At 43.1% G+C, this 24206-nt stretch overlaps 1 protein-coding gene across 1 annotated transcript in view; it reads left to right on the top strand.

Moving 5' to 3' along the window:
- The window catches only part of LOC144933585 (tyrosine-protein kinase receptor-like), a 179132-nt gene that overhangs the window by 87233 nt on the left and 67693 nt on the right, over positions 1–24206 (top strand). The window contains exons 4-5 of the mRNA XM_078858531.1: positions 2730–3279; positions 22245–22459. Coding sequence (XP_078714657.1) covers positions 2730–3279; positions 22245–22459 — 765 coding nt within the window. The remainder of the gene's footprint in view (positions 1–2729; positions 3280–22244; positions 22460–24206) is intronic.

Here is a 24206-nt window from a genome sequence, read left to right as displayed (position 1 = left end):
GAGTCTGACTCGAGTCCAAGTCACATGACTCGAGTCCACATCTCATAGGTGGGACAAAGTCATTGTTATGCAAGTCCAAGTCGAGTCGCAAGTCATCAAATTCATGACTCGAGTCTGACTCGAGTCCAAGTCACATGACTCGAGTCCACACCTCTGGACTTTACAATATATGTATACATTTAACACGTAATAATGATACTATTAACATTACAAAAATTACTTAATAAGGAGTTTAAATAACAGCGAATGAGAATTAATATTTTAAAGATTACTAACTCAGAAAGATTACTCAATAAGGAGTAACTTCTGGGCAGCAGCAGCACGCACGATGCTCTAAGATGGCAGCGCCCAGCCCGTTATATGACGCGGTGACACCATCAAAAATACAGATTATTTTTTACTTCGAATTTTTATAATAGATTTTTTTTTATATGTAATTAAAAAAAAAATCTTGCACCCGTAACTGCAAAAAGCTTCGCGTGACGTATGATCCCTAAAAGGTGAATCGCGTAACTGCAAATTCTCTCGACTAGGGGGTGCTTTTTGCGCAAGGGACGCCTTTACATACAAGATTATTTCATAGGAAGTCACCAGTGGGTGTCCTGTGGTGGTTGTTTTCGACAGTTGAAATATTAAATTGCGTAGAAAAAATAAAACACAATCAGATAAGCTGCTATTCACCGGGGAATTTGTCCACGAATTACTTTGTATAATATATTGATAATTATTGTAAGCGATAATAATTTGGCAGTTCTTTTCAAGACACCGCTGGAATGAAGAAGGCCTTCGCACGCCTTGCGGTCGTGGAGGCTTGTTTGACTATAATTCATCAGTCGGCGTGGGTTGGTGATATCGGTCACCACTCGCGTTTGCCATGACCAGGAATCCGACTCGAGTTCATAATGCACTAACTAATGCACCACCACTGTACCCCTAAAATAACCATCCATAATTATCACGTCATAGTAATTGAATATGTCTAAGGGCTCGCGTGGTGTTTGTAGACCCACTTTTCTGCAAATTATTGGTGAAAAAATGGCCAATTTGGCAGAAAATATCCACTATTCAGCCATTTTCAACACCAACCATTGATATAAAATGCCGAACTGTGAGCTTACACATCAGGCCCTAAATGTATAAACAAACAAGTTATGAAATCAGTATATTAAACATGAAAAATTATTGAAGACCAATGGAATACTGAACAAAATCTGCGCATTCATATCCCAGGTTTATTTTTTGGAGGAACATGCACAACTGTAATATTAACGGTCGCCACTCTGACCACAATTGTAAATATTGTACATCGTGGGTTTGTGCAATAACGTTGAAACATGATGCATTGACTCTGGAGGCCCATGCCTCCTTACCTTATTACGGCTGAAGCGCCGCGTGACGCACAGACATGAGCCTGCACGATTTTTCAGCAGCGTTTTTTTTATTACTTTGTGATTAACGGCTGTCTGATACTCATCTCAATTGATTGGTAAGTACCTCCTGGTTTGAGGAAATTCCCCCTTTTGTAGTTGCTGCATTTATTCTATTCCAAAGTAAAAACAAGTATTTTAGTAAGCTGCACGCTTACTAGAATAATAGAGTACAGAAAGTAGGTATGTGTACGTATGGATCTGTTTGCACCTTTTAGGGCTATTCCCTTCCGTGTGTGGGTTTCCTGTCTGTATACGCCCATGGTTTCCTGCCATGTGAAAAACACTCATTCAAAAAAAGTTTTGGAATCAGTGGAGTTTATTTTGTTGCTAGATAAATCACATCATCTACAGCATCAGAAGCAGCAGCTGGTGTCTTCATCATCATCACCAATATTTACATCTTCACCTAAATAAATAAAAATTGTCTCCGAGTACATCTATTTCACCACACAAGATCCCCTTTCTGAGAGAAAAATGACACTCAAAATTCGTGGCGGTTTTTCCACCGTAATTTTGTGGAGTGGGGGAGGAATCACAAATTGGCAAGCGTGTCGAGCAGAAGAGGACACCACACCCTCTTAGCATTCTCTTCAGAGATCACGCCCCTAAATATTGATTGACACAATTTTGCAATTTCTGGCACTGCCCTAGCACTGCCCTGACCCGTAATCCCATCCACTTTGGCCCATTTCACCGGTGTGGAATGAGGTGTGATGGAATCTGCTCCTCCACTGCTGAGACCAGTCCATGCTAAATTCCAAAATGTGGAATGAGGCACAGTTTCTGGAAAAAATGGCAATTGTTTTGTTAAAACACGAAATTTATCAGGTCCACGTGAGTTCAAACTCCACTTTGGAGTCGACTCTGCCCATCATGAATCTGGGATGAATGAAACGAGTACCACTTTGTTAGAAGCCAACTCCGGAGAGGTTGACAATTACGAAATGAATGTCACATTTGCACAACTGCCTCGTGACGGCCAATGGAGATACGTTTTGGGAAATGGACACTTTTGTACTTTCATGATTGATGCAGACAGCAAAGTATATTCAGATCCCAGAAAAGAATGTCTCATTGTAGATAAACTTGGAAAACGTCTCATAAGCCCTACCCAATATCCTTGAAGGGCCTGTCTTAAACAATACACCGTACTCATTTTAGGCTGGGGAACGAGTGGTTTGCCGTCGGTGCCTATGCAGTATATATGATTGTGATCATGATCTATGAACTGCAGTTCTCATTGCCATCATTGTGTCTCTGTTTTTGTGTGTCTGTCTGACAAAAATAAAAAAAAATAAGGCCGCTTCCTGCTGATGGACTTCACCCGGGCGTCATTACCCAATGCGTCCGTCCTGCTGCTCAGCCCCGAGTTAAACCTCGGTGCGGCCTCCGAGGCCACCTCGGTGGGCCACCCTCAGGCTGCTGCAGGAGCTCCTTCTGGAACTGCGGGAGGTCCTGCTGGTGCTGCAGCAGACCATCCTCCTGCTGCTGCTGCTGCGGCGAGAGGCAACACTGCTGCAGCGAGCGTGGGCGATGAAGGCGGCGGTGGATGCCTACTGCTGCAGTTTGCCGTGCGCCTCACTTGCAGCCACAACCATTGTGGTCAACTCACCATGTCCGTGCGGCAGCCCGCGCGGGAAGTCCAGGGAGGTGGCGAGGAAGAGGAGGAAGAGGAGGAGGAAAAGGAGGAAGATGACAACGACGATGACGACGACGACGACGATGACGACGATGACGAAAATGACAGCGGGGTTAGGAAAGAGGATCGGCGGCGGACGGAGGAGCAAAAGGAGTTCAAGGAGGGGGAGGCCCAGTCTGTGCCCGTGCACATGTCGTCACACAGCTCCGGGTGAGTGTTACCAGCATCACCTCCCTGCAAGCACCGTAAACTCCCAGGGATTCACGTTCACGTGTTAACGAATGTGTTTTTTGTGTGTGAAAACATAACGACATGTCCGCTACCAATGAGGTGCAAATGGCTGAAGTGAATATGGTGATGTGTGTCTGCCATCTGATCAAGATGCGAAAATAGTTCCAATGGTGAAAATGGAACAACATTTTTTTTAAATGGATAAACAAGATGGGTGGGGTTGAGGTTATGTATTTAAGTGTGAACCTCTTTTGCACCGTACGTAGCCAATTGCGCTAATCGGAGGCTCAGGAAAATATTAAGGGTAGAGCTGGCATGAGGAGTGAACTTTGGACTGACCGCTGTCCACCCACCACAGTTAGCCAAATGGCAGGTTGCGTGTGTGGGTACTCCCACTTCTTCCAAGATGTCTGGCCGGCATGGGCAAACATATTACGATACCCACGAGTGGAGGAGCTTTTGCCAAAAGTAGCGCGAGCAAGACATTGCACGGCTGCACCTTCACATCTTTAGGGATAAGACTACAGTCTGGTTGGCTAGTGTACTCTCTTCTAACAGTGCATGGTAGGGAAGCGGTAGTGTAGCGGTTAGTGCACTACGAACCCGGCGACCCGAGGTCGATTCCCGCTCACGGTCAACACCAGTGACAATTATCTGAACAAGTCCTGGGCCTCCCCTAGGTCGACCCAGCCTCAAATGAGTACCTGGTGCGGTGTGTAGTAAACATGACCACTGGGGAGACAAAGGTGGTCGGGCATGGTGCTGGCAACCCACACCTTCGTGTACCATGCCGGCCTTCATAGGCGCTCGCTAACAGAACTTGCACCAACAGTCTGTGAAGGTCATTAGGGGGAATCTTTGTTTTTGTTTGCTTGTGTCCCACGCTCTGGGCGGGAATGGGCAGAGATCTCTGCATGGGCAGAGATTGATGAGTTCCTAGAATGCATGAGCGGCGCTTGCACTTGCAATGGCAGTGCCTCCATTGTTTGACAAGTTCACTTCCCTCATGCACATTCCGCAAGCATTGCGAATGTTCTTTTTGAAATGGAACCAGCCTCTGATTTTTCATTACTCGAGGCCTTAGTAGTAACCGAATGTAATCCTGCAATTGGTATTGTAAAACTAGCTTCATCCGACTACTTGCCTGCTTTCTTCAAATTAACTTATTGCGTTGACATCCTCAGAACGTATTTTCTGATTATTAGTACTCACGGTAATAATTCCCAAAGAAGGATGAGGGTGTTGTTGCTGTTGGTCACGGCGCCTGTATGACCAAACAACAACACGTTACATTTGCAAGGTGCTCATATCGCAAGAAACATCTCAGGAGTGCATACCTCACCACACTCGAAAGGTGGCTGGGATAAGACCTGTTCAGATATCACTCGTCACTAAATATGAGCTGTGACCTGGACACGAACCAGTACTCTGGTACTATTATTATATCCTTTCAATACAGAGTTGGAGAAGAATTACTGTTGACAGGTAATTATAAATAAATCATGATGTGGCAATTAACACATTTAAATATAATATTGTAGTTAGTGCCTCACACTTCTTTTTTGTTGAGTTCCATTCCTAGTGTTTTTAGTCCCGTTTCCCTTTGAGTTGATCGCCTCTACCCGTACAGTCGAACTTGTGGGTTTCCTTCTTTGCGACTTCCACGTGCAAAAAATATAAATTAGTCCACAATCAAAAATAAGAACCCTCCTGAAAAGCTGTCCTTGAGACTCAGTGAGGCTTTCCCGAGTACTTAGATCATGTTATTTTTCACGCTGCATGATGTTGCTTCCATGCCCCTGTCCAGCCTTTCCTTTAAACGTCAACGGCCGGTGACACGAAAAGGATCCTTAACACATTCGTGTGCGGCCGAAAGGATATCCAGAGGCAGTGTTGCCAGTTTTAATTCGGCTTGCGAGGTGGCGGTCACCAAAGGCACCTCGCCACCTTTTATTTCCCGTTCGTGTTTCACGAAGGCGACATTCAATTGCGCTCTTAAAAGTGATCAATCTTCCCTATTTCCCTGCTGGGGTCAGCAGGTATGGTGGCTGGGCTGGGTCTTTCACCCCTGCTTGCTGCGTGGTAATTACATATTCCAATGTGACCCATGGGAATTTTTCCTTTCGTGTTTTTCATGTTCTCAGTTTAATATATATTCAGAGTTAACGCCAATATTTATGGATTGAAGTAAAAAGTATTTTTTACTGCATATGTATAATTGACTCTATTGTGTGTTTGTTGAACTTCTTTTGCACCGTACGTAGCCAACCGCCCGAATCGCAGGTGCAGATTGAATTGAAATCAATTATTATGCTCACAAAATACGCGTCAAATAGTGTGTGAGAGAAATCAATAAATGTATGCAAATTATCTGATAATGTTAAACACAGGCTAACAGAATTAAGAAAATAAAAAAACCCAACACAAACAAGATGGCAAAAATGAGACAAACATTATTATTGAATCACAACCTCAAGTGTGAGATTAGGGAATTAATCATTTGCATGCATAGAATAGACCGTGGCTGCAGATATTACAATTCAATTCACAAATAGATTCTTTGAACTTTAGAATGTGGATCGATAGTTCTTGCAGCTGGATTAATCAATTCTAGCATCGATTCTTATGATTGGTGGAGAATCATTGCAGTGGCTGTGCAATTCAGAGCTTTGTAGACAAAGGTTGGTGGATCACACAACGATTTTTGAGACTCACAAAATCTCTGGATTGCAAGATGGCCAGGAAAAGCACAGCAAATACTGTAGATTATTTTGTGCAGATATTTGAGTGTTATCCCCTCGTATGCATGTATTTTCTCCGGGTACTCCTAAACCACATTGTGTAATTAAGTAATGAATTATTACTATGCCGTGCGATACATTAACGTCAATCCCAGTCACTTGGGATCGGATTTAAAAAAAAAAAACTAAATCCAATCGGATCTATATAATTACAGATATGATCCGAACATTTTTTTTAAAATATTTATTCCTAACAAACTGATCCACGTGTTTGCGTTAAAAATCCCCGAACCATGCACTGTCAGTTGGCTGCTAGCTGCCGACTAGATGGCAAGGGCAGGGTTGTTATCGATAAATTCAGGGTAAAAACTCAATGCACTCACGTGAATTTTTTTTCGCACGAATCACCCAGGTAACTGTTGTTTTGCAAGCACAGCTGCTAAGCCCGCTGTGCATTGTAGGCACAATCTTTGTTCGCCAGACAGGCAGGAGAGATGCAATTGCCTTTATTAACGAGACAGGTTTGCAATGCACAAGGCCATCAAATGTCAAAGTCAAGGTGTCTTCTTACTTAAATGAGAAATGAGGTGGTTGCTCATCTGTGACGGTTAGCCCTAAGGCAGGGGTGGAAATGTTTCCACATGCCTCTGGCAGACCTCAGTCTCTCCCAAACGCAATCACTGTTGGGCTTTCCACAGAAGTGCCATCAACACTGGAGGGATTATAACACGAGTCTGTGGCGATGATAATTCAGCAAAGGAAAAAAAAGAGCCTGAAATAGGGTTATAATTGGCCTCATGTTACCAGGGCTTAACTCAATTACCCAAATAAAGGTGAAGAGGTGCCACATGTGGAGCATGACATTTTATAATGAATGGTATCATTTGCATCTGATTACTGAACCATTATTGGTGTTATGAGCTGATTCGGATACAGTGGCCTACAGAAAAAGGCATCATTGTGAGCTTAACGTTAAATCCCCTCTCAAGTGTGAGTACTGAAAATTGGCCCTGTCATCTTCAAAATGTGAATCTACGAGGGTAGTGTTGTGGGTATAGCGGCCAACAGGGTCAAGTTCAGAATCAGAATCTTTATTTGAGGCTGGAGGAATCCGATGAGCTATAAAGTTATTTTTCACAGACGTCCGGTAGGGGTGGGTCAGAAAGTTAAAACGACAAACAATACAAAAAACCGATAGCAGTTAGTAGTATATCTTCCCTCCAAGGTCAGGAAAATGAATACCACTTCATGGTCGTTGTTTGCAGAAAATGATTCTTGCCGTCGGGATTTGTTTTATCGTAGGCCCATTGATCAGCAAAGGAGACGACTGCTGGTCTATTGTTAATTTTAATGTGAGGGCACTTTGAATTTGCCCTATAGTGTAGGAAAGGAAAATGTGGTCTCAGTAAAACATTAACACCTTTTAATTGCTTGTTTATTGTATTGTCTTGAAACTATACCGCAGTGTTTATTATTGTACAAGTAGATTTTTTTTTCATTCAAGCATAGTAGAAAGTCTTCCATAGCAAGGTGACTAAGGAAAGTGACAGCTATGGTGCAATAATGCTTTCTGTGAAGGCCTCGGTTTAATAGGGAAGGGGCCCGTGCTCTATAACAGAAGTGCACGTGCGCTAATAATCATTTTAGATTAATGCCGTGTTGGTCACGTGTTTTTTTTTAGCAATGCATCATCGCGTTGGTCATTATAGGCTTGTGAAGTAGGTAGGGCCCAGGAACCGTTCCGATATCACTCTCCCGTGATGTTTGCCATGGCCGAGAAACAAACACAGGTCACCATATTCTTCGGTTTTTTTCGGTAAAGTCACGTAGGTAAAATTTTTTAAAATTAATAAAGTAAAATAAAAAATAAAATAAAAATCACGACGTTTCGGAGGCAACACAAGCTTCCGTCTCCGAAACGTCGTGATTTTTATTTTATTTTTTATTTTACTTTATTAATTTTTTTTTACCTACGTGACTTTACCGAAAAAACCTAAGAATATGAATCCTTGCAGTCACGAAAGCTTCAAATCTAGAACAGGTCACCATGTTGATAGCGCAGTGCACAAACCACTGATCCACCCCACGTTGTTTGACCACTGGTACGTCTACATCGTTAAATATGGGTTTACCATCCATGGGCTTGGTTCAGAGTTAGAATATACCCAATTTTTGGCATGAAAAGCAGAGCAGCTCAGGCTATCGGAAAGCCATGAACAGCATTGTGAGTTACTGCCATCTGCGTGAGATGAAGCTCACGTCGTCACATTGTAATCCTCTCGTTATATGAACGACCAAGAAATTAATTGAAAAGCATAACAAATAATTACTCTCGATTCATAAGTCCATAAACCCGTGTTAAAATCAACATGTCGGCTTTCGCGACCGATTTCATCCATGGATGAAATGATGGATGATAAAAATAAACATTATGAACATTTGAAGGCAATAAAATAAACACTGCGGTAAACATTGTGTGAGCGAACAATGTGCAGCAAATAGCTGAGGCTTGCAGCGAGCGACGCTTTTGGTGTCTGTCTCTGATCTGTGACAGCAGTGGCCACCGTCTATAATAGAGGGTTTGTTTGGGGTTAGATCGCGTAAATATAAAAGTGTCATTAAACCCGCCACCACCCGACACAGCCAATTAGTAAGGTTTGTCACGTAAGCAGAGCGTGCCCATTCTTCACGAGTACATCATTGGCATGTTCTGTTTACGTGACAAACCCTATTAATTGGGTGTGTCGGGTGGTGACGGGTTTAACGACACACTTACGCGATCTAACCCCCAAAAAAACATGCATTGTGGATGATATTGCTCGCGATAGCCTACGTGTTAAAGTGGCCACTGTTTTCATTTAATTTATAGCCGCACATTGTACGTACACAATTCACTGTATTGCACACGCACATTGCATTGTGTGCGAGCGTGGCTGTGTGTGTCAGATAAAAGACAGGGTAGGGAGCGGCTGTACACAGGTTGTCGTGAGCGCATTGCGTCACGAACCGCGGCACGGTGCCCGCTCACGACCAACAAACAATCAGTGACGTATATCCGAACTGGTCTTGAGCCTCTCCTAGGTTGGCTCAGACTTAAATTAGTATCGAGTATGGTTTGGAACCGGCCCTACCCTCCCCCGTGTTTGCCTTCAGCAGTGCTCGCAAACGGCACTTTGCCGCAACAGTCTGTTAAAGGCTATACGGGGGATCTTTGTCTTTTGTGTTCCGTGTGTGAGAATGATGTGTTTGCGCGCGCGCGCGCGTGTTTAAAGAGTTAGTGCCCCAGCTGGGTGAAAAATGCGAATGCACGGTGAGTGAAAGGCCTCGAGCGCAATGTATTCGACTTGACAGTCCTGTCCAGTATTGCACTTAGGTGGGGTCAACTGCGTTCTGCGATAGGAACAGATAGCGGGGTTTGTCCTCGTTCTGTCGACTTATCATCGGTGTCCAAATAGGACCCGAGAAAGCGCTTTGAAAAGCCACAAAATAAAAACGTCTACATTCATCGACAATTTCTTTGCTTCCGAATTTTAGGAATTAAATTGAATATATATTTGTATTAAAATATATCTATAATTATGAGCATAGACTCGACTACATTTGTGCCACGTTTCAGCTTTCTGGCTCTTCTACAACATCATTAGAATTTGGAACAGTCACTCTTGCCACCCAGTCACGACTGGCTTTTTCTATATACACTCTGGTGGGTTTTCAATATACTTTGTGATCTTTTCATCGCAGAATGCCATTGTGTGACGTGAATATCTTTCACCGTACCACACTCAGTTATTGAACTCCATGAATATGATAAAATAACAATGTTCGGCTAGATACCATTACAATGGTGACGATGTGATGATAGAAGTTCAAAATGGCAGTGATAAGAAGACATGCTCGAGACCTGTTGGGCGTGTAATATTGGGGCCAACGTAATTGTACAGCCCCTTTTGTCAACCCACCGCTGTAACCAAGGCCACCCCTCGCCGTGCTGGTCATTGGCATTGTTTGATCATACTTCATCACAGTGGTGAGTTGGGGATGAAGGTATCACTCGCCACTGATGTTGTCCATGGCCATTAATTGAACTCGGGTTACCAGCCTCATATGGGTTAACCCATTATGCCACAAGTTCCCCAACACAAATAAAGTAGTTACTCTTCAAAGCAACGGATTGCATCAGACACAAATTTAGAGACTGTAACATCCTTTACTCAGCGGCGGCGTGAACTGCTGGAGAAGAGATCATTCATTGTGACAAACCATCACGCTGAATATAAATCAGGGCGCAACCGCACATTGCAAGTACGCCCACATGGGATTTTCAGATGCGGTCGTCGAGAAATATATGGAATGTGAATTACTGCGCCCATCAAAGCACGGCACGAGCACCTGATGGGTTCCCATTTGGAGGGTCATGCCTCGCCAATCTTACCAGCATCTCGTCATTGATAATGATTCATTGTCGTCAGGCAATCTGTGCCACCATCATCAGGACATGGCGGGTCATAGTCGGTCACAGAGTCAAAATTCAAAGTCCAGGGCAAAGTGTCTTCACGTTTTACGTCGGGTGATCCTCATCTCCGTTGGCAGTCTATGGAAAGTAGTGGCAGTTCCACATTCCTATGGCGAGGACCGTGCTCTCCGTGAGATGGCTAATTTTGACTTGCCACGCTGAGAGAAGAGATTACTCCCTCGTGCTAATATTCAGAATGGTAGTGTATGTGATCCTGTGGTCATGCAAAGTCGGCATAATGAGATGCTATAGTTTTATGAAAGACCAAGGGCTCAGGGCAAGCACAAGCCATATGACCTAATCTTCCAATTAGTGTGCAAAGCCACCAACCTACAACTTGCAGTTTATGCTTAAGCTAACAACACCGGTGGAGACACTTTTTTACTCACACTCTTTGGTTCTTTCGGTAAAGTCACGTAGATGAAAAAAAAAAAAAAATAACTCAATTAAATCACGACGTTTCGGAGGCAACGCAAGCCTCCGTCATCAGGTAGAACAGCCACAGCAAAATTACTGTATTGAGTAGTAAAATTTTCATCTACGCGACTTTACCGAAAGGACCAAAGAGTATGGATCCTTGCAGCCACGAAAACTTCAAATCTAGAACGTTTTTACTCATCGCATGTGCCAGCTTTTTCCGTTTCTGGGACTTGTGCCGAAGCCTTAAGATATCAAACCGCTTCACGAACCTTGTTGAACCTGCTGTGGCCGATTTATGACGGGTGTATAGTCGTGGGCATTTTGGGGCAACGGCCTTTCTTCGTGGCAACAACCATCTTCACGTATATGCTCTGTAAAAAGGGCCATTGCCCGAACTGTTGCCCGTTATGTTTTACCTTGAAGGCAGTGAAATTAACGAATGAGTCGAGGTGTTTTTTTTTTTATGGGAATCGAAGCTTTGCTTCGAAAGATTCCTCTATCGTAGCAGCCGGGGGAATTTTTGTTTTTACCATTTTGAAGTCATTAGATAAATAATCCATTTGGAAATCTCGCAGAGTAGTGACACCCATGTGACGGAGAATGGCTCCGAAAGAGACTTTTACAGTCTATACTTCTCACTAAATATCCATCGTATGGCCTTTGTACCCTTTACACAGTAGGGGGTCGCACTTTCCCATATACTATGCTATGAGATCTGTGATATGCACTACGACCAAAGCCGATTGCTGCCATCTCATTGGCAGTTCCTGAATATAACAAATGGCATTTTTAGTTAAATGGCAACCGTAATGGAGAAAACGGTTCAGCGATGATCTTGGCTCTAGCGCACGTGCACATCTGATGAAAGTCATCGCTGCTATTTGTGCCCCGTTTGTGCCCCAGGCCAATACGCTTGATCACGGTGAACTATTCTGGAAGGTAATGGGCAGGGAAGAGAATAAATGTCAGGTAGCACTGTGTCTGGAGCCCTCGGAACGTCAAGAGTTAAAATGCCTGTTGGTAGCCAAGTCAGCCGATCATCCTTCTACGGTTGATAAATGAATACCGCTTTGGAGAGAATTCAACCGTGACTACCTCTAGAGTGACTGATCTGCACCGTGGACATGTGTCCACTACTTGCTCAATGTCCACTACTGGCTCAGTATAATGGAGGTGACCATCATCCTCCTGCATGATGGATCACAGAGATAGTTTCACTCGATGTTAGGATGCAGGTAAGTTGATTACATGAACTGGTGAATAAAATCTGATACTTGTCTTGCTGTGGCTCTCTTGACATTGTTTCATAATAATCCAGAGTGTTCACATTTGTTGGCAGCAGCACAAAGCTGGTGGAGAAGATTAGCCTCTCCAGAGGACAACCACAGTTAACTTCCCACTAAATGGTACTCATTTTATCGAATGCACATGGCTGAGAGGCTGAGTTGACCACCGGGTGGTATTAAAATTCACGACATTGCGATTTTGAGTTGACCGCTATGACCAGTGCCACCCCGTCCAGATGGACAGGGACACATTTAATTTACAACAGGCCATTGCAAGGTGACTAAGGGCCCATGAAAAACAAGTGAAAATGGGCAGGTAGAGGTAAGGGTAAATTAATAAATAACTTAAATACAATGCGGAAGGAATACACTGTGCATCGCATAATTTCCACCAAGCTGCTTTGATCGTCTCGCAGCGGAATTCCGCTCTTTGAGACATTTATTTATCCTTGCACCACGAATCTTTCTCATCAGCAAACTTCAAAGAGGTGCTGGAACACGGGAGGAGGAGGAGGAGGGGGGGATGCAGAAGGTCATGGTAATGATGAACTATTGCCCATTTATTTTTGAATTCCCAAATAGTAAATGCATCTTTCTATATTTGATTGAGGCCTGGGCCAATGCTTAAAATTCCAAATTTCTATGGCAACAAAAGCAAATTATCCATATGTGGTTGAGCAATGGACTGCTAGGTTATTGCCCACCAAACTCATTTCCCAAGTGACTCTTTTAAATATTGAAAGTGTATAAGGCACATTGTAACTGTGAGTCATAGTTTAATTTATTTTGGTGAGGCATGTCGTTAAAATATCATTAAGATAGCATACCGCAATATACGTATTATACCAATGTCTTATCTGCTTCTAGTATGACATTAGTTTAGTATGTTACCATTAAAAAAATTAAATAACTGCATATTTTAAATTACGCATCCATACGTGCGGGTAACAGACCAAATGGTCTAGAGATAAAGACTCAAATAAATTATTATTTCTCAAGATTGGTCAGGTCATTTGTGGCCAAATTCCAACTATGAAACCTAAAAGTGTTTCCTTGCTAAAATTGGGCAGTGCTCATCTCCATCGGTGGCTTCAAGCCGTGGCAAAAATTCTACATTCTTATGGACGCGGCCCAGTTTTCTCGATAGGTCAACCGCTGTTGGCGACTCCCAATGTGGCGCTCATATAATAGAACATCAAAATAGTTCTCAGTTCTAAATTTCACATGGGATGATATTTCCTTCTTTTTTATTCTGAAGAATTACATAATGATATGTTAAACGTTCCATTGAATTTCACAGCTGTTATACCATGGAGACATGTTGCACGTCCAATTAGCACGGTTGACTACATACGGTTCGAAAAAATGTAAACATACATACATGTCTCCCTGCCTTGGAAATGTGGAGTTTCAGACAGTTCGAATTCTGTGGTTAAGGTTGTGACATATACATGTGTCGACCTATAAACGATTTTGTCCACAGAGTTTGTAATTTGTTTTATTCTACGGAAATACAACACACACTGTTGCAAAGTGGAAATGAAAGACCCAATGGGTGCAAGTGTGCAACACTTTGTAGTTTTAATGTATTAATCTCTGAACACTTTTACAAATTACAAGAATCAAAGTTAGAACCAACTGCACCATAGCCATTATTTATTTTAACTCTAAACAAGTTGTCATATCTCAGTCTGAGCGAGCGAGAGAGAGAGAAGAAAGTGTTCAATGTGCAAGGATCGCATTGTCCTAGCGTTGTTAATATTCTCGCTCCGTTCGTTTCCCCCACGACATTTCGCCTTTGCTAACGTGCCAAGGCTGCCTGGCAACACCTTGTCTCAGAAAAAAAATCTCAGGCTTCGTGCAACGAACAAGACTTAGTAGCACTCATTGACAATATTAGAAGCAGCTGGCCTTCACAGCCAAGCCTGTGAACCAGACTCTTGTACGGTGAGAGACAGAGGTGTGGACTCGAGTCATGTGACTTGGACTCGAGTCAGACTCGAGTCATGAATTTGATGACTTGCGACTCGACTTGGACTTGCATAACAATGACTTTGTCCCACCTATGAGATGTGGACTCGAGTCATGTGACTTGGACTCGAGTCAGACTCGAGTCATGAATTTGATGACTTGCGACTCGACTTGGACTTGCATAACAATGACTTTATCCCACCTCTGGTGAGAGACCATGACGTAGTCTTTGCAACTAATCTGGAGATTTATTTTAATTGTGCATCATTGATTTGTTTGAAAGCCTTTCATTACCATCATTTGTTGTTGTTTTCTTATTGATAGTTTTTCTGCTTTATTCTGTTATTGCAAAGTAAATGCCTGTTTAAGGCTGATGCAAGAACTCACTTGACTTTTGATTTGGGAAAATAATGACATTGCACACTGCGTATACTAATGTCCTTTAGTTATGCTTATCAAATGCCAGCATAGTAGTCAACAGTGTTCATACTATGGTCCCTTGCCATACGAATTTAGAATTCCCACCGCTGGCTCAGGCTCACCAAAGTGATTTCGGTAGATTCAAAGTGCAGTCGTGCAAACCAACGTATCACCACTCTCCATCTCGTGTAATTTCAAGTCTCATACATCTGTGGCACATGTAAGCATAATTTACATCTAACTGAAGCATGATATTATCGTCTGTGTAAAATCAAGTAATGCCTATTAAACTGAACGCTCTTGAGAATTAAACATTTCCAGAAAGACATGAAAAATTTTAAGGTTTGATTTTCTTCTGTCATGTGACGATGCACCCACAAGACCACGGAAGATTTTTTTTTCATATCTATGGGCTTGTGACATAATTTTTATGAGCACCTGAAGTCTCTTTGGTTATGTACAGGGATTTTGGTCATTCCTATCTCGTTTGCACCCTTGGCAAGATCGTTGGAGATGCGTCTTTGCTGTGAGCAAGGAAAGCTGCCTCTGTCACAAGCCACTTCTTAAGTAGTAACTGTTAAACACCGAGTGCTGATGCCTTGCAATGTATGCCCCCCCCCAACGAAGGGGTAAATGGAGCACAGTTTGTTTTCTTGGAAACAACGGCACGTCACAATCACTGCCTCAGCTCAGTGCCACCCAATTGGAATGGCTGGAGGTGGCAGCCAGGGGGATTTTGTGGGTGCTCACGATGAGTGCTAATGAGTGCTGTATGCTAATTAAACAAAGAGCAGCCTTAGGCTTAACCTCTTAGCACCACTCTTGCCTAATGGCACAGTATTGACTGCAGACAACTCCCACCCGCCCCCCCCCCCCCTTTAATTAAACATCGACTTTATGTTGGTAAAAGTTAACCTTATTTACCGTTTTTGAAAAGAAATAGACAACTATAAACCGTCCCTGTGCGTGCGTGTAAGGATAATGGTCTCAGGATGAGACACTCGGTGTCGTGGGGGTCATATACCGGATCCACCACACGTGGCGACCTGCTAATCGAGTCAACTGTGGCATTCCCATTTGTACTGCTGGGTGGATTTTGGGCCAGCGTGCAAGAGTAGACCAAAGTGCCCTCCCTAGGGACACTCTAGATCTCCCACTAGAGGAGGCCCTGCTGCCACCAGCGGCACGAGCAATCAGTTGCAGGGCTGCACCTTTACCCGTGTTGCCTTTTACATTGGATCCAGCGATAAGTACCCTGTTGAATAATATATGAACGTATTTGAACTAGAATTGACAAGCTGTAAAATCGTATACGAAGTATATATAACTTACTTGAGCAAATTGGTAATGTATAAATAAGTAGCACATTTTAATGAAAGCATCTCTCTGTTCGGATAAGTCTTGGGTGATACTCATCTGCATTGGTCACCCTAAGCCAGTTGTCAGAATTTCCTATTATTATGGCATTGGCCGGTTCATTCGTAGGACATCCACTTTTCAATAAATCATAATTATATTTACTACTGATAACAATGAATAATAATGATGTATTTATCCAGAAAAGCATCACGAAGTGCTTAGATTTTTCAGGAGAGTCCTGCATTAGGATGCTGTCCTAGAGAGAGAGAGAGACTGGCCTCCACCATGGGAATGTGGAATTTTCACCACTGACTTAGGTTCACTCAAAGAGAGGACACCTTGACCTTTCACCTTCGTCATAAATACCATAATTATGAACTAAATTATTTTTTTAGTGACTTGCTTAACTTCCTTCTATCTCACTCTCACATCCTTTATTGTATTTTTTGTTGTTGATGTAATTTGCGGACCCGCCCTTAATGGACATCTTTGAAAAAAAGCTTTGTAGCTCATCAGATTCCTCCGGTATAAATGTTCTGATTCCGATTCATCTGGGCTCCCACCCAAGGTGCCTCCATACAAACGAGGTTAGATTGTGGGGAGGGGGGGGGGTGCACGCTTACACAAGCAGATTCACCTCCCTGAAATTGTTCCTGTCACATTGCATTTCGCCCACAATATGTCTTAATGCGTTACTGGTCATCGATGTGTAACCAAATGTACATATTTATCACAATAAAGGCACGGAGAGAGACAGTTGAGCATTTGAAATGTTAGTAAGACTCGCACTCCCATTAATACTGCAGCCCAGGCTTTAGACGGTTTAGCGAAAAGTGGGGTTTGGCAGTTCTTAGGGCTTAGCTCAGAGATCTCAGAGTTCTTTATCGAAATTGAATATTAAAGCCAAAGTCACAAGAGCATGAAGAAGTGTTGCACGAGGGCAGGTCACAATCAGAATATTACAAGTTCAAATCCCAGGCATGGGTTCAAACTCAGCTCATAATTATTCCTCCGGCATCCATAAAATTCTAAAAAACACTTTTTGAAAAGTTACATTTGTTGTTCTATAGATGAATAAATCCCCAGACATAGGAACTTGCGATTTCCACCACTGACTTGGAGATTAGAAATGATAACTTGCATCATGCTCATTTAAGATACGAGACCGATTATTTTGCCTTCAGTACGAGAGCTCTTTTTACTACCACAGGCACTCACCTGCATCCGAACAAGAAAATCCAAGTGTTGATTACTAGGTCTCTCTTACCATTTGGATCACACCTGTTTCTATAGAAAGGGGTTCATTAATCCCCTGGCGCGTTAAAGCGTCCAGGTTCTGTCAAGCCACAATGAGCTTTTGATGGCAATCCCTTCCCTTGCTAAAAAGATCAAATATGCAATGCCTTTTATTTCGGTCCCACTTGCTTGTTGAATCTATAAGTACGGCAGCGATATGAATGGAGACCTAAATTAGCAGAAAATGCAAGATAGATTTGCTTTGCGAGTTGCAAGGAAGACTGCAGCAGTGTGACTGGGGAGACAGTTTCTGTGATGCAAAGATAATGGCAGATCGTTTGTAAGTGTTTTTTTTCCCAAGAAGATGTTGTGAACAAGCTAGCAAGCCAGTCCACCTGGTGAGGCTCCGCATCATGTCGAAAAATTCTGATGTAGGGTTAAATAATACTTCACTTTGTCAATCCACTGCTGGACGAAGGCCTCCCTGCACTCCATGTGTGGGTTGGCAAAGCGATACTACTAACCAGTAACGTTAGCTGTGGGCAGGAATTAAATTTAGGTCACCGAGTTCTTCGCGCTATGCACGAATGACAAATATTCTGAGAACAATTTAAATTATTGCTATGATTCTGCCCCCATATTGCAGTGTTACCAAGGTAGAAAACTGACAGGTAGGGGATGAAGCATCCCCTTCATGTGTCATCTTCAAGATGGCGATATTTAAATTAGGATTTGGCCTATTATATTTTTGCCTTTATTGAAAAAAAAACAATGACACCGTATATGATATAACCTAATGTATATTCATATCGTGTGGAATGTGCCATATCTAAGAAGCTAACCGAGGTTGAGCCTGGATAGTACATGGATAGGTGACCATCATGCATGCGGGGTTAGCGTGGTAAAGTATGGTCAAATAACTACCATGACCAACGGGGTATGAGGACAGTCCGTCATCCAGCAGTGGATTGACACAAGGGCTGTGCATGTGCAATTTCTGAATAGAAAACGGCAGCGTGTAACACTGACTGCGTGGCGGCACAGTAATCCGGTGATATCTGGCTCCTCTTGGCATGCGATTAATGATCGAGACCGTGGCGCCAGCGGCAATGGTGATGGTGCTTTTCGTTTCACGGGTATCGCAGAGCGAGCAATGATAATGAGCACCAGTGCACGCGTGCCACTGTGACGCACACACGTTAGCACCGATGCCTAGTTGAAGTAAATATATGAATGGCAGAATGAATAAATTACTTACACAATGTGGCCAGAGGTGAATTTGTGAATCTGTGAAGTAGGTTTAAAATAATAATGAATCATACTTCTGAGTATGTTTTATTTATTGTTCCGTAGATTCACAGCTTCTTTGGTATATATAGATTGACAATATATACACTATATGTGTCGTTGTCGTCGTTAGAATTTCCAGCTGGATGGTTCCGTAGTGGAGCAATTGACTCACAATCTGAAGCGATTGCGAGTTCAAATTTGGTGCCACGGTGGCGAGATGTTAACTACCTCGCCTGGTAGGCAGGAGGTCGTGGGATCGATCCCGACCCTGACGCCTGCTGTATATTTGGAGTTTGCGTGTCTCTCTCTCCCCGTGGTCGCGTGGATTTTTCTCCGGGTCCTCCGGTTTTTCACTCCACATTTATAATGAACATTACATGTTTAGAGAATGTAGCTGTTATCAATTTCCATGTGATAAGCCATTTCGTTGAGTTATAATTTGTGTTAAGGTCGCTTCTGGAAAATAGCTATATAGCTCAGTGGGCTTTACCTGGCAAAATAAATAAATAGTTTAGTTTAATTCTTGATCAGGGTTCGATCTAGCCGATCATCCTTTCAGGATTAATTAACCGAGCACCACTCGTCTTGGGGAAGTCACCGGTGGTTGCCCTTTGAAGATTAACTAACATCAGAGGAATAGAAAACGTTCACCACTGGATCAGAGCGGCCGGTGGGAACGAAAGCTGGCCGATGATTATTTGAGCAAGGAGACATTTTGACCCTTTTTGCGTGATGCTATCTAAAATCGGGTAACTTCTTCCAAAGTTGAGAAATCAATGGTGCTTGTCCTACGGAGTGATTTGCTACCTAAAAAAAGTAACGTGGAATTTTCACCATCGTCCAATGGCCCCCAGTGGAGATGAGTACGGTCAAATTTTTGAACGAGTGGAAACGTTTCATTAATTGCACTATTTAACATTTATATTCTTGGTTCTTTCGGTAAAGTCACGTAGAAGGGAAATAATAAAAAAAAAAATATATAAAACACATTTTTTTTATATATATTGTTTTAAATTTATTATTTCCCTTCTACGTGACTTTACCGAAAGAACCAAGAATATGAATCCCTGCAGTCACGAAAGCTTTAAATAATAATGTATTTAACATTTGTCAATTAAGGATCATTGTAGGGTACGTGCAATAATATATCACTGAACATTGATGGACAACCGTGTCAAAAAATGTGAAACCTCCTATCTCTTCGATCTCATTCTCTGTCTCCCTCAACGGAGAGGGAGACGTGAGGATAATAGGGGAGGGAGATGTGGGTGGAGTCCCCTTCCCACACCTCCCTCCCCCTATCTGTTGGTGTTCCACAGGGCTGTGTTCTTGATTCACTTCTTCTCTCTCTACATTGTCCCTCTTAGGGCCCTCATCCAGAATAATGGCTTCTCCTTTCACTGATATACACTGATGATACTCAAGTTGCTTCATTAGCTCTGGTGAAGACTCGTGAAAAGATCTAATCCCCATCTCACTGCATATCCAGAGCCAGGCTAGTTTATGAGGTGCATTACTTCAGCCTCTGTCTCATTACTTCACCAAAGACAGTAATGTATTTATTATTGTTATTATTACGTGTTGTTTTAATCATCGTAAAGGGAGAGTAGAATTACGTATTACCTTGTGTTATGAGAACGTACCCTTAATTTTTACCTTTAAAATAATGTGAATTATTTTTTGATTAATTAATTTTGGATCTATGAACCGTTCTTCAGGAACGCATCCTATTCATGAATCGAGGAATGCCCGTCGAAATGTGTGTGTAGGTTTGAAGTATGTCCCGATTCATGTCACTACTTCTCCGAAGAATTTCAAATTAAATTCAAGTATATGCTCAATTACGAAAAATAGCCAAGAGCACAATTGTGATAACATTTGTGAAATGTGTTTGTTTTTACCTTTATCCACACGCCGTGAAAATAACACAAGATAGTACAAACGCACACGCCTCCCAAGAGTAAACCATCGCCTCCGTAGCGGAGCACATTGTAAAGATTAATGGGAGCCACAAAAAATAAGCCCAGCTGTGGTCCTGCGAAATTCGAACAATATCTGATCTCTAGGCAATGAGTCATCTGGTAAAACTGGACATCCACAAATATGCGTGAGATGGGGCAGGGATCCACAGAAGTGTGGCCAGATTGTGCGCATGCAATATGCAATTTGAATGCCAATCACTTAAGCCTCAGGACAACATTACTGATTCCCAGATGCATGTGAATATTACAGTGTATATATCATATTGCCATACATAATGCTCAGAAAGCATTCTGAAAATATTTTCACGTATATCTCTCTCTCTCATAATAAAATGCCATACTTGCTCATCATCATCATCACTCATGGTCTATTCACTGCTGGATGAAGGCCTCCCAAATGCAATCACCATTTTTCATAGTCGTGATGCCGCAATACTACTCACCCACGCACACGTGTTGATCTCATCGCTATAGTGGTTGTGCATTCTCTGCAGAACTCTCTCGATAATCATGCCTTCTGGTGATGTGTCCTGCCCAAGCCTACTTAGCAGCCAAAATTGATGTCTATGCTCTGCATTTGTTCTCTGATTCATATGCTCCTCTTTCGGTGCGCAATTCCCATCGTGCATTTCTCCACACTTTCTTGTCTGCTCTTCAGATTTCGTTTCCATTTTGTTTGTCAGTGTCCATGATTGAAATGTTCTCCTCTCGCGTGGTGGGGATGACCATCGAGTACGGGGGATGGGTCCAAAAACCAACTTGCTGTTGTCACTGTCTCTTCCTAGTCACCCCACAACTCAGCAGACTGAGGGCTTGGCGGCACACGATGAAGTCGGTGCAATTCACCAAATTCACCTCCAAAACAATTCGCTACCAGCAAACGCCTGGCCGACACACAACTTGTGTCAATTCACTGCTGGTTACCTTAATGGGAAAGAATAGAATAACAGATCGAGGAAGGATATGGAATTGGTGCACTTCCAGCTAGTGCTGAGGAGTATAGAGCCGTTTGAGGTAGATGGGTCGAGGAATGTAATCAGGCCAAATGTGATCCGTGAAAATACTGCCACTTAGCAACTGTTAATTTCAGGTTGCCACCGTGCTTTTTAAAATTAATATTTACTCGACTGAAGAAACCATTCATTGTATGCACTAATCCGTGACCGCATCAGAAGCATAAAGGTAAACGTGATGTGTACTGTGTATACGAGTTCCTTTCGAGTGCATTTACTATTAAGCACACTTGTGTTCACTTGGGAGGTCATGAAGCAGTGGCCACTGTCGGGTTTTTAAGAGACACTCAAGCAAATCCAGTGAATGCTGGCCCTTCATATATATGTGGGCCTGCATATAGCATCACGTATAGTTGTATAAAGACCACAATTTTTTAGTGGCGGATTTTCGATGATTGAAGAAAACTTGGTTCGTGCAAATGACACAAATTAGAAGGAAGGTTGCAAGTTGCAATGCCATTTGGGGGGCGGTTGACACTTCCAATCATCCATCGTAAGTCAATAAAAAAAACTATACGGTGATAGTAAATAGAAGCCATGCAATAGCTGGAATGACCTCTACCATGAGAATGTGAAAATGTCAACACTCTCAGGGCAACCAATGGTGATGACCATCCGCCCAGGTGTCCTTCGAGCTGGGATGCACTTTGACTTGACGTCGAACGAGCAGCCGATTTGTCAGCCGGTGTCACACCTACCTGCTTGTGTCACAGTTGGACGTTGGTGCGCGGTGTGGTGGGGCGCCCAAGAGGTCCCTTTCTCATCGGCCTGCAATGCACTTGGGGCCCGAGGGAGCAGCAACAAGGGACCCCGCGGAGGCCTGAGGAGGGGCAGCTGCTGCCCACGGCGCAGACGCCACTGCTCAGGGAACGCAGCCCAGCCCTCGTGGCCCTTGATGGCATCACCTTGCGGTGGTGCCCACAGCCAGGTAAGCCTTCGTCTGTTGTTTTCTGTTGTTTTCTACCCACCATCAGCCATGCTCTTTCCACTGTTGGATGAAGGCCTCCCCTAGTCGCCCACAATCCCTCAAGGTCCCACAACGCGATAGCCGATCAAGCTCCTGCACACGAGCCAATCTCATTCCTCCTTCTCCATTGGGAACATTACCAAGCTGCAGCGTGTACGGGCACTGCAAGATCTGACCATGTCCATCCAGTGCTCGCCGAGCTACATTGGCTTCCAGTTGCCAAACGAATACGTTATAAGGTTGCACTCATTACACACAAAGTGCTTGCCATAAGTGAACCACAATACCTTGGTGATCTTGTCAAGGAGCATAAACCATCACGCGCACTCCGGTCATGCTCGCAGCGGCTATTGGCTAGCCATCGAACAAAGGCGGTCACTGCATCGCGCGCTATCAGATGTGCTTCTGCGGTCATCTGGAACGCTCTTACTTCTAATATTAAGAAATCACTGGAGCTATGCACTTCTAAATCATCTAGATTGGCAAACTCATTTGTTTGGAACTACTTTTTATGTGTTTTTAGTTTGTTGTCCTTCCCCCGCACCTCTGATTAGTGTGGTTGGCTACAGTTGATCTTCAACATTCCTTATCATATCCTATGATTAAATATCCCTAGCATCATATGCATTCGCCCCGGGTCAAGGTTCAAAACGAATTGTGTTTTTTTCTTTTAAAAAAATGTCCAAGCAGTTTAAGAACACACTACGAATGCGTCTTCGGAAAATGTCTCAGCAATAACGGTATGCACAATTTAGTCAATTTCATGGATGTTAATCAACATCTTACCTTCGATTAGCACGGTTGTGAAAGAAGTTCACCTCATGTCAGCCGCTTATAAGTGTTTTTTGCATAACACAAAACTACCTCTTATGAACACAAATTAAAGTGAAAAGAGTCACCTACTTCACAATATAGACTCGTCTTACAAAAGTACTGCACTTTAATGGTCCCAATGACAATTTTGTTGCAAAATAATTACATCATTTAAAATTAACATAACCAGCTTTAAATTACAACTGTAATTACCGCACACAAAAATTATCATATACGAGTTACCCTGTACACATGTAAATTCACTACAGGCTTTGTATGGCATAGCCAAAGTGTTTTTTTTATATCTACTGTGAATCTGCAATGCTCCAGCAATATCACCAGCAAATAGGCCATTGTGCATCGCATCTCAAATCACATAGTCGCATGATCCAAATGGCCTCATAGATATCGTTATATTGAGGTTAAAGGGACCATAATTCCTATACACTCTGGCTTCAGACTTACATGGCATTCCTCTCAATGCATGTAGTTTTTTTCCACCAATTCCACCAGGCAGAATGGATGTGGCACCACTCAGCAAGAGACCTGGCAGCCAATCATCGTTGTGGGAAGGAGCCAAGGAGACTCAACTGAATGCATCATCCGATGGCATCATCCTAGCCAAACCCACAAGGTTGAGCCAACCAAGCAGGCCTTAATCCGTCTCGCGCACAACGTGAATTTTGGAAAATTGTGCCACTATGCTCTCTCAGCGGTTTGTGGACAAGCCATGGCCATCAACGTCGATTGCCAAGATTATGCAAACGGTGGGAATATTTCCACAATCTCTAGGCTCCGCCCTACCCCCCATACATTTTGAGCCTTTCTGCCAGTGCGCGGAATCGACCCGAAATGAATTGCAAATCTGTGGAGAGGGGCTGATTTCCCATAAAAG

The sequence above is a fragment of the Lampetra fluviatilis genome, chromosome 7 (assembly GCF_964198595.1).
Source record: "Lampetra fluviatilis chromosome 7, kcLamFluv1.1, whole genome shotgun sequence".
In the NCBI taxonomy this organism is placed as follows: domain Eukaryota; kingdom Metazoa; phylum Chordata; class Hyperoartia; order Petromyzontiformes; family Petromyzontidae; genus Lampetra; species Lampetra fluviatilis.
This window is presented reverse-complemented; position numbering and strand designations above follow the sequence as displayed.